At 34.2% G+C, this 12,041-nt stretch overlaps 1 protein-coding gene across 2 annotated transcripts; it reads right to left on the bottom strand.

Annotated features, from left to right (window-relative positions):
- Positions 1 to 212: 212 nt before the first annotated feature.
- LOC107494692 (uncharacterized) lies at positions 213 to 9,914 on the bottom strand. Of its 2 annotated transcripts, none has more exons than XM_016115731.3 (7): positions 9,767 to 9,914; positions 8,284 to 8,344; positions 5,686 to 7,440; positions 5,317 to 5,568; positions 4,692 to 4,772; positions 2,619 to 3,212; positions 213 to 446 (listed from the first exon to the last, which is right to left on the bottom strand). In XM_016115731.3, the coding sequence occupies exons 3-7, from the start codon at positions 6,958 to 6,960 to the stop codon at positions 393 to 395; spliced, it is 2,256 nt and encodes a 751-aa protein (XP_015971217.1). In that variant the 5' UTR covers positions 6,961 to 7,440; positions 8,284 to 8,344; positions 9,767 to 9,914; the 3' UTR covers positions 213 to 392. The 2 variants fall into 2 exon arrangements, with proteins under 2 accessions (XP_015971217.1, XP_015971216.1); XM_016115730.3 differs by having other exon boundaries at positions 8,212 to 8,344.
- Positions 9,915 to 12,041: the final 2,127 nt, after the last annotated feature.

Raw genomic sequence — 12,041 nt, forward strand, 5'->3', positions numbered from 1 at the left:
CAACATCCACCAACTTCTCATCACATCACAACTGCCTTAAATTAGGCGCCGAGGCTTGGAACCATTGGCAGAATCTGCTGCCTCACAAGGAGCTACACAAGGGTTCGAATCCTGAGTAAGCTCAGGAAGTTATAGAACCCATAGTAATAGTGGGGGTGTGTGTGTGTTGTGTAAAAGACCAAAAAAAAAACTGCCTTAAATTAGGCCAGCAATTGAAAATGGTTAACCCATTGAATTATTGAAATGGTCAATTATTTACAAGAGAAAAGAGGGTTAGTGCCATTTTTCCCCCTTTTACAAAGGACATGATTCATGTAAAGACATGTAACTATGTACATACAAGTGGGTCAACAAGAAGCAACAAGCTTTTTGAGAGGGTAAACTATAATTTTTCAGTTGATGTCAAAATATCTTGGATCTTCAGGAAAATGGTATTCCACGTTTAACTGCCAAATGAACCGCAACAAACTGTTAGACTAAGGGCAAACCCAAAATAAATGCACCTATAGCGCATATTATTAGACTCATATATAGAACACAAATCAACCACATCAGACAAACATTAGCCAATAGATCAGCTACCTTACTCATTCTACCTGGGAGAAACCAGAGCTTACATGTAACAATTTGTTCAATATCTATTGTATATTACTAATTTTACAACCAAAATGTATCACACGTCACTCTCTCATTACAATTGAAATCAAATCTTCTCCCCAAAATTAAAGAGTTTTCCCCTCCTCTCTCTCTCTCTCTCTCTTTCTCTTTCTCTATTTCTCTCATTCCTTTACTAACTCTATCTCCCTTATATATCATTATCAATGACTAATTACGAATTTGACAATCAAAATGTACATGACATTCTCTACTTGCATTCAAATTAAATTAAAATTGAAATATAGCTATATTATATATTATATTTATATATTCCTAACTGATTTAATAACTAAAATGTGTCACATAACACTCTCTTATTAAAATTTAGAGAAAATACCACCTTCTTACACTCTCTTATCTACCTCTCTCTTTTTTTCTATTTCTCTCTATACTTCTCACTCTATATATCATTTATAATGTATATTTTATATTAGTAATTTGACAAATCAAAATGTGGCCCCAGAATTTTTTTATTATAATTAAAATAAAATTTTTCCTTAACTTCCAAAATTAACAAACTCACTCTCTCATTCTTCTCCTTTATCTTTCTCTTTTCTCTCATTCTCTATTTTTCTCTACTTTTATATTCTACAAAAATTAAAATTAACAATATAATATAATTGAAATAAAAAATATTATTATATACTTTTTTTTATTTACTTTTAAATTTTTACTACTTATCTTTTTAATCTATATTTTCACTTCTTTTCTTTCAAATNTCTTCCAAATTTTAGATAACAATGTTAAAATTAATTATTAGTAAAAAATTAAACTTTCATATGAAAATAATAACTAAAATATTTATTATTTAATTTTTTTATCTACAGAGACCCTAGTCTTCTTAGTCGACGGAGACTTGTGTCCCTTATGACCTTTTTGTAAAAGTAGTTTAATGCTATAAATTTTTTGTACTATAATCTATAATGTCAGAACTAACGTAGTTTTAAAATATTTATATTCCTGTAATGTTATTACGGGTACTAGTTTTACATAAAAAGCAAACACATTGAAAAGGAATATATTGTCAAGACAAAATTGGATTATTGCTACAGAAAATCCTTGTACATAACTAGTGGGACACTATTATTGAGGTAGTTATATGCCTCAGAGAATGAGTCGGTTATAAATAGAAATGAGAGGGAAAGGGAAAAGGAATGAAGGAGAATAGGCAGTTTAGAGTTATGGCGAGAAGAGGGAAATGTGAAGAAATAAAACTTTATCTCGTTGGTACTCCATCTGATTTGATGGATGCGGCAGCCCAATTAATTGAAAAAAAAAATCAGAAGGATTTTGAAGTGGGAAATTGAGGAAGAACATCTGATGAAAACAAATGGATATAGAGATAATCTACATGAAGAAACTATAGTATGAAACAGGAGAATAAGCACTGTTAGGAACCCAAGCAATCATAGTGCAGTGAGTAGCAAATGGAAAAATGGACGAGACCAATAAGGAATAGAGGGGTGATGAATATTTGTAACTGACTTTGCCTAGTTGGAACTGAAGAGAGGTAATTAAAACAATATAAGGGACTTTCTATCTTGAAGGCTCAGCAAGATTGTATATAGATTTGATCAAATATTATCACACTCAAGGGAGTTGATCAATACCGGTTCCCACAAATACTCACAATTTGACACATACATCCATCGTTCAAAGCTTGAGTAGTCACATGATTAGCAACGGAATGACTTGTGACTCCTAAGCCAACTATTTGTGTAATTCGAAGTTTCAGTTTCCGTTTATGTCATGTGCATTGAACTCCTACATACCACTACCTCGTCATAGAATAAATACCCCTAAAAGAGAAAGACAAACCAAAAGCAAGAATAACTACAAACCTAAAAATGTAACCTAATAATTTTCCATGCAATATGAAGCCGCCATATTGCTTTTGACAGATCTAGTATGATGTGCCACAGAAAGGTATGCAGTGTGTGAAAGCCAAAGTTAGAACATACCTTGCCCTCATCAGCATCCGAATGACGTTGAGGGAACACAACTCTGACATCATTATATAAGTAGAATCTCCGCTCCCCCTCCATATCCAATCCAGCTTTTTCTGGAATAGAATTACATCTGCCTTTTGGAACTGTTTTACTAGTCCTTTTAGAAAATGGGCATATAAAACGGAGGTGAAGAGCATAACGTAATGGACGGGCACTATTAGAATTCTCATTGACCTTTGCACAGGAATTCAGTGATTTCCCTGATTCGTCACATGTTTTGTCCCACCATTCCTTACTTTCAGTTTTTTTCCCACATTTGCCTATCATTTCCGACATGATCTGGTTTGGTGTTTGCTTTTGCTTGGAAGAATACTCATCCTTTATTAAATCTTTCAAGCTAGAGCTCTTTCTGTTGCTTTGGTTTGTAGATTTTAGTTTATTTACAAGATCAACTGCATCATCGTGCTTTACTTCTCCATTGCATGAGATGTCACAATGCTTTTGTTCTTGTGGCACCGTTCTATTATCCAAACCTGCTAAACCTTGTTTCAACTGGGGGGAAGTGGAGCTTGATGACTCAAGGGTAACCTTCTGGCGCAAGAATGTCTACTCATAGAAATCACAAACATCAGAAATTGATGAACGGGAAAACTTAACATAATAATATGCACAAGAGCAAGCATCCTTTGGAAATATTCATCAATATGAGCAGGGGAAAAAGAAATCAGTTCATCACACGCTCTTATAAATTAGACTGCAGTTTAATTGTTCTATGCTAAGTTCATATTTATAGGAAATACAAATTGAGAACACCATTAATGCACATGGAATATGGTAACAAGGATAATTGCATGAAACACTAACATGTGTAAGACATTCGTCACATGTTTAATCAAACTATATTTTTTCATCTTGGATACATTTTAGATACGGCATGGGAACAATCTGAACATGAAACTCTAAAATGATCTTGGATAGAGTCAATTAGAAGTTGAAGATTAATAGTATTTCTGTCAATGATCTCGATAGAAAATAAATCTAGTTAAATACCCATCCAATTTGCAAAGTCCTATCTCATACTCAGATAATTAAGACCATTGTCTCTGTTTCCAAACTGAATCCTAGGCAGATTTAGTTATCAGTCATTTCCTTTACTTCTCCATGTATTTCTACATGCCTAGTTCTACCGAGATCAACTGAGAGGCGTTCTCAGAAAAATAGCTAAATATTGTAAATTTGACACCCATTAATATTTGAACAATTTGGTACGTCTCTCTATTGAGACAATGTACCAATATATTTAGATGTGGCAAAAGGACAAATTGACATCTCTCCGCATCTTACGAACATTGCTTAACACTCATAAGAAACACACCCTGGTAAACATAAACATGGATCTTAGAACCTAGCACGTATTATCCCATCAGTAATGTCTAATAAGTGAATAAATATTGTGCTCATAAAACTTTGCGTGGCTTCAGACCTGAGAAGGTCTGATCTATAATAGGGATGCCATGTAAAACTTCCTACTTCAAATGGATTTAATACTCTCTGTACATCAAACAACACCTATTGTTTCTTTTAAAGGAAATTATACCCATCGCCCAAACCGCCAAAGTAATAGGAAACCAACACACCTTGCCATTTTCAATCTCTACATTTTCCTATCAAGGAGATTAATTCCAATTTTATGTTGGTACAATAATTATGGCTTAGTAGTATTTTCTACTTTGCCTTTTCAAGACTTAATTTCCATTTGGCTACGCGGTCTTGTTTTAATGCTTGTTTGATATTTCAGTGATGCTAAGACCATTTAATGAGTCTAGTTAATGATTCGCAATTAAATCTTATTAGTGGTTTTCGTTCTCTCCGTCCCAAAAAAAAAATATCTTTAAAATATGACCAGATTGAGGCAATCACCCCATAGCATATCAAGGTGATGTAGTTTTGCGGGTTACTCCTCTACCCACCTCGCAGTGCTCAAGCAGGTATGATGGAGTTCAGAGCAAAAATTTAGCAAAATTAGAACAATTAGGCACTAGGAGCAAAATATCAACATTAAATTGAGATTGTGGTAAATCTTACTTTGGTACCAGCTGGCATGTCACTCAAATCATAGTTGCAAAAGAAAGTGTGAAGGGGAGTCTTTTCTGGATTGCTTAGCACCTGAATAGAACAATTGAATATTCAAATGTAAGGCTAAGCCTATTACAGTGGGGAAAAAGGCCAAGTTGACACATAAGTCAACTTTATACTGGACATATAAACAATATTACACTATGAGACGAGAAGCACAACTGCAGCACTACTTATATGTTTAATAGAAAGAGGATTTGGGGAGTAAACTCCAAAATCCAAATACGTTATTGTTTAAAATGTCTTTCACACCAACATAGCATTAAAGAAGATATGCTTATATAAACTAAACAAGTCATATTTTAAGAATACAATAAAAGAAAGCTGTAAATTTTCATCAACTCAGATGATCATAGGTGTATTTTCTTGACACCTACTTCTTGCACCACCAAAATCACATGAAGATATCAGCCACACAATTGTGGCACATAATCTTTTATTTCATTTTCCACTAAAGGTGTCGTAATATCAGTGCATTATAAGATGATGACTCAAACAGGTGAATTGAATCCACTCAGATCCAAGAGTTAAAAGTTAAATATGCTAAACAAATAAGTGCATCAATAATCAATACCAGTTGTATCCGTCCTTTCATTGGAATACGTAAACGGCTTTTGACAAGTTGTGAATCATCATTGCTAAGTCCTCGTTTCAACAGTTGGCCTCTAAACATGTTTGATGAAGAATTTTGTGCAAGATCTATTGATGCATAATACAATAGATAGCAATCACCATCAACACTAGTAACAGAAAATGGAAGCTTCTGTGATTTAGGAGAAAAGTTTCCACCGGTAATACTTAGCACAGCAAGAAAACCATCGATTCTCTACAAATATATAAAGAGAAACAAGCAATCAAAAGTCAGTGGCTTTACACTTTTCAATATAAAGTTCAGCATCACGGATAAGTTCACTTCAGTATAGTAATTAGCATATATACAAACCTTACTAAGATTTCCAGATAAGAAGCGGCCAGATAAAAGAGACTCCTCAAATGAACCGACCAAAGACCTCCTGACTGAGAGACCACTCAAACTTCTAGTGAACCTCATGGAGTGTGACCGAGGGGCTGATTCACGAGATAATTTCCAACCCATGTCAGCAACATCATCCAGAGAAGAAGGACAGAAATCTTTGCACAAGAAGCCAACATCTTCAAAAGATTTGGATGCAATTCCGAAATCATCGTCTTTCTGATTTAACGTAACACACGAGATAGAATTGTCATTTGAGCGCTCTAAGCTCTTTAAATTTGAGTCACAATTCTTGACCTGCTCTATCAAACTCCTAGATTCACCAGCAACTTTTATTCTTTCAAATAATTTAGGACCCAGAGGAGACAAAGAAAGAGGAGAACTCAAGTTTTTAGGAGATACGGAAATTAAGCCACTTTGTGGCCTGACCTGGCTTAATTCGCTAAAGTGATCAATTCCAACAGTAGGGGAACTACCCTGGGATAGAAGCCCTTGACATTCATGCAACGGATCGTCAATTATCAAATTGGATTGTGCACTCCGTTGCATTGGTTTTTGCTCCAAACAAGTTGTGAAGGACCAAGAAAGCCTTGTATGATTGATACTATTTCCAATATTCGCCTTCTTATAGTCTTGTGCAACAGAATTTCTGACACTTTCATTCTTGAAAAAAGAGCCAGTCGTGTCATTTCTGGAGCCAATGTCAAGAAGGTCGCCTTTGAAATGACTTGGGGAGAGCATACTGCTAAGTGGGGATAAAAGTCGCTTCCGCACCAACGAATTCGCAGTTTCACTGTCATTGGCTTCAACATCAGCAAAAGTAGAATTAAGATTCGTAGCTGGAACTTCAGCCAACCCATCTGTTAGAGAACTTGTTCGACCTGATTCAAAACCAACCACCCTAGAAGCAGGAATATGAACACTTCGTCCACTTTTGGATGAGAATTGAGTTCTATCCGATGGACCAATCTTCAAACTATGCACATTAGAAGTGACTTCCATGGCTCCCCTATAAAATGTGTTATCAGGGACATTTGAACTCTCTACAGAGGAATTCTTCGGGAAATGATCAAATGAAGATCCAAGAGTGTATGCAGCCAATCCACCAGTGTTTACACTGTTCATGCTGCTCATAGTCGTACCAGAAGGGCTTGCTTCAGAAAACTGTGGCATGCTACTTAAACTTGCACCTGAAGGTGCAACGTTTTCAGCAGTTCCACACAGAGGTATTTGTGGCAAGCCCATCTGAACTACCTAATTCGGCAATGTGGATGCTGATCTGCTCAGATGAATAGCTCGATTGAAACAACCAATGTGATCCCTCTTGTTTTAAACGATCATCATTTCACCATTTGCCCATTTTACCACACAGTCACGGTAACACCAACTATCTTCAACTACCAAGGGCAATCCTAGCTTTCCAAACCTACCAGTTTGTCTAATCAACCATTTTATGCTACCCTATTAGTAACTACAATGCAACTCCTATCATTCTAATCAAGTACTTCTAAACCTATAGGAAGTTCCTAAACATTATGTATCCATCCGAGGCATCCACATGGGAGACAACAAAGCTGACATTTCCTTCACAGGGCACACACAAAAAATCAAGGACGTGAGTCTATGCATCCAAGATCTATAACAGGAACAAATCTCTCGACCGCCATACTGATAACAAATGAAACCCAAACAATTCATGGCGGGCAACAAATTTAGTGCAGATGCCTGAAACAACAGTATACACCAATCAGTTCCCAGTGTTCTCAAAGCCACAAGAAGCACATAAAAACAATGCACATGAACATTACATATCTATCGAATCTCACATCATTATAATTGGAACACAAATTATCAAACTTGGGAAAAGAATGAACCACACTCTCATTGATCAACAATCTGATGTAAAAGAAAGTGAGCAATCAAAGTGGTAAAACATAGAGCAAGTACCCTCAAAAACCATTGGTCTCGGACAAAATCCCTCTTAGCTTTTGAGTTTGTCATCTACCACAAGCAACGGCGTAATTTTTTTATTTTAATTTTTATTATTTGTCCACCTATCTATTTATTGTTTGTTCAACGGAACAAGAAAAAGAAGTTCAGAAATAAAAATAAGATTGACAACCTCATAAACCAAAAATAAGAAATAAAAAATTTCAAACCAAGTCCAACAAGATGCAAGATTGATGATGATCAGAATCAGAATCATCAACACAATAATAAAAAAAAATATAAAAGAACTCATAAAACACTCCAAAGAAGGCTGGTAACATAAGAAGAATCTGGAAGATAAATCACATCAATAACCCGCATTTCTAAGACTATAGACCAATCAAGAATAAAAATATTAAAAAAGAAAAAAGCAAATTGGAAGAATAAAAGAGGGGATTAAATAAAAAAAAGGGTTCTAGAAATTAAAATTTTGGTTGATTTTATTATATATATTTGAGGGATTTGGGTTCTTGGCATTGCATGTGAGAAGTCCTATTATCCTATTACCCTAGCACGTCTTAGGTCCAACACATAGGGAAACAGTTGAACACTTGGACTGCTTTGTTGAGTGGCACGTACCCCTCTGCCAGCTTCTAAATGGCATTATATCTTGAAACTATCCTCTTTCATGAGTGATAACCTGCACCAAACCAGTTTGGTAATTAGAGTTTGTCAACTATCAATATCCAAATTTGGAATTTAAATACCAAACAATTCAACTGAGTGTTCTTAATGCTACAAGACTACAACACTTGGCTAGAATTTCATAGTTTGGCAAGGAGGAGCCTAAAGAGTTAAAAATCAGCAATGACATTGATGGAAGGATATTGTTGTAGCTTTGGAGGACTCTGAGTAAGTTTTTTATCAAGATTTTTATCCAACTAATCATATTCAATTTGAGTTTTATAAGTGACTAGTATTTGTTTACTTATAAGGCAGACAATAGACTAATTGATCCATATTTGGAGATTTTGCTGATCAAATATTGCCTCACTTTGACAAAGCTGGTAGTGATTGTCTTATTGTAGTGCTGCAATTGTTCAAAGCCAGATAATACAATAATGAGGTGCTAAAATGGCACTTCTATTTGATTATATGTTCTTATGCCTCAACAAATATTATAGAATTGAAAAAAGTTCTTTGTTCAGGCAAGGTCAGCATATATAGTAGTTATTATGCCTCAAAGCTCTTTTCAATCAGGATATATAGCTGAGGTGAATGAACTCAAGAATAGGCTACTTATGAGTGAAAGTGAAACTCCTTCTCAAAGTTGGGTTAAGTTTGGGAGTACTTTTAGGGAATTCTCAAAATAGTGCACAATGTTATTCTACGCATACACCCTGACTGCTGCAAGACTGCAAGTTACTCCAATTGTTTGCTTTTTATCTTTTTTGGATTTCAAGGGGAAAAGGTGAAAAGCATATAGCTAAGTCAAAAATTAATAAGAGTTCATACGTCAAGATAAGAACCATTGAGGTACCTCCCGACAACCAGACCGATTCCTAGAACTCAACATTCCGAGCTTCACCTCTCTGGTATACTTAGTACCAATCCCAAACTTACAAACCACCAGGGCATCAATCACTTTTTTTTTTTACTCTACTTCACCTCTTCATGAAAGAATTACACCTTGAGTAATATGAATGACAACATGATAAAGAAATAACATTCTTTTCAATTTTCATCTTTGCTTATAAATCTCACTCATTAAGTTGATAAAAATTTCATCAGTTCTGTTTATCTATTTAATTGTCCCGGCATATGAAGACAATTACACAACAGCTATGATCGGTATGCCATAACTTGCAGGAATAAGACATACAGTAAATAAACATAATTCCCCGGATGTAAAATTGGGGGTTGCATCCAAATGGCTAACTTAAACCCCAAATCTTCAACCTATCACTATGCACCCAGTCCTTATGTTAGAATAGATTAATAAAAAAAAAACAAAGCTAAGTTGATGCTTCAACTCTTCAGATTATGATCGATCTGCTGCATTTGTTAAGTAGCAAAATTGTTAATCAAAGGGGAAAAAAAAGGCAGAAGCATTGTGCAATACCTTGCAGCAAGAATACCACAGGCTAGGGCAGAATCAGAACAGAAGATCGTCGGCAATAGGCGAAGAAGAGTAGCAGAGCGGCGGCGATAGAAGCAGAAGAAGAGTATAACGGCGGAAGAAGTGAGCAGCAGAGAGAGAGGCGGCGGTGGAGGTTTTGGTTTCTGTATTGATTTTTTGGGCTTGCAAGGAAAGTGTGGCGTGTTAGGTGGTGTTAGTGTGTGAGGGAAGAAGACCCATGTGTAATGTGTATGTGTGTGTGTGTGCCCACAGCAGCCTCATTCTCTGCCCCATGTTTCTGTTTATAATACCCAAATACAATGCACCATCATCTCCACCACCACCGCAAGACTTTTTGCTTTGCCTTAATTAAATCAGATTTGTTTAATATTACTATCATAACTAAATCCAAGATTCTTAAATCGGAATGAGTCCTTGAACCGATAGAGTTAAATGTTTAAAATTTTAAAATTTCAACTCAAATTCAATTAGATATAATAAATAGAACAAATTACTTAAATAAATTATTTGGAAACTAAATTTATCATATTATAACTTTTTAATAAAGTAGATGAAATTACAATTTTTTTATTAGTTTAATTGCATAACCAAACATTTTTGTATTCAAGTCCAACCAAACAAGTTTAGTAAAAAAAATTTCTCATTAGTGAGTTATACGCACCGAAAATTTCCAAACGTTACCAATTCAATTCGCACTAGAATATAAAAAACGTTCGTTCTTCCAACTCGAAACTGCAACAAAGAAATTTTAAATTTCTATCAAAATCTCTCAAAAATCGTTTAAATTCTCTGCGAAAACTATTGCAGAATCGGGTGGAGCATTTGAATTCATTAACAAAAATAAGAACAAATATTCCGCAAGGTACTGAAAAAACTGTTGTTATTATGTTCAGTTAATTTCTCGCAAATATCGTGTTTCTTCTAGTTTGATTTAAGGTTTAGTTGATCGAGTTCGTTCATTTAGTAGAATGAGTTTCTCTGATTCCATTTTTTTCTTATTTTTCTCCGTAACTAGGGCATCAAATGAAACTATGTTGTTAATTTATTGGTTCTGATAAATAATTCAATTCATCTCTTAGTTTAATTGAGTTCATTTGTATGCAGAAATGAATTAAAATGTATTTTTCTTACTGATTGAATGTTTATAAAATATTGTTCAAATCTGAACTAAATTCGGTTCATTTATAAATCATTGACCAAATATGTTATTCCTTAAGAAATTTAAATTCATTTCTTAGTTTAATTTACATTTATTTGGTTTGATTTCGCTTGAATTTGGTGAACTTGTTCATGTGGTGTTGTTTGGTTAGTTTTTGTTCAAATCTAAACCAAATTCGGTTCATTTGTGAATTAACTGAGGTTCACTTGATGCTGCAGTTAAATTAATGAATTCAATATATTTTTCTTGCTAATGACTCTTTATGACTTTTTGTTCAAATATGAACCAAATTCAGTTTATTTATGCATTGAGTGAGGTTTACTTGATGCTACTGTTAAGTATTGACCCAATTTGTTATTTCTTAAGAAATTTAGGTTTATTTCTTAGTTTAATTTACGTTCATTTGGTTTGATTTCGCTTAAATTTGCTGAACTTGTTCATTTGAGGTTGTTTCGTTAATTTTTGTTCAAATTTGAACCAAATTCGGTTCATTTGTGAATTGAGTAAAGTTCTCCTATTAAGTATTGACCAAATTTTTTGTTCCTTACAACAAAAATGAAAAAGATGACCATCTAAAAAAAAGAAAAAATCGCATTATAATGTAAGCATATACACATTAAATCAACTTTATTTTTGTATTATAAATATATCATAACATAATGTTTCAAATTCTTGCAGAAAATTTACAATTTGAGATGCTCAACAAGATCAATAGCTAAGGTGTTCACTGAATTGAGTGTAGAAAAAAAAAACTATTGTTGAAGAAATGGGATTCGGTACACTAGGACAAATCCCATAATTAAATGTCTCTCACAAGCTCTTGAAGGAATTAATTCATTGCTTTGATCTCCATCATAGATGCTTGGACACTCGCTATGGCAAAATTTACATAACCCCTGTCAAGATAAGAGATGCGTTGGGCATAAATTTTAGTGGTATTATACTTTGCATCTTTTACATTTGTATTTTTTTCTTTTTGATCTTTTTTATATTTTTATATTAATTTGTTTATATTAAAATATTTCGGTTTATTCATTCGGTATTGACAAAAGAATTCATTCCTTAAGTAATTTCGATTCATTCTTTAGTTTATTTCAG

This window comes from Arachis duranensis, chromosome 6, assembly GCF_000817695.3.
Source record: "Arachis duranensis cultivar V14167 chromosome 6, aradu.V14167.gnm2.J7QH, whole genome shotgun sequence".
In the NCBI taxonomy this organism is placed as follows: Eukaryota; Viridiplantae; Streptophyta; class Magnoliopsida; order Fabales; family Fabaceae; genus Arachis; species Arachis duranensis.

What these genes read in the sequence shown, in the direction of transcription:
- LOC107494692 (XM_016115731.3), bottom strand. Translation starts at nt 6,960, where the DNA reads ATGGGCTTGCCACAAATACCTCTGTGTGGAACTGCTGAAAACGTTGCA. An exon ending in TATCTGGAAATCTTAGTAAG is followed by an intron (nt 5,569 to 5,685) that starts GTTTGTATATAT and finishes ATATATTTGTAG; the next exon opens with AGAATCGATGGTTTTCTTGC. An exon ending in ACATGCCAGCTGGTACCAAA is followed by an intron (nt 3,213 to 4,691) that starts GTAAGATTTACC and finishes TTCTATGAGTAG; the next exon opens with ACATTCTTGCGCCAGAAGGT.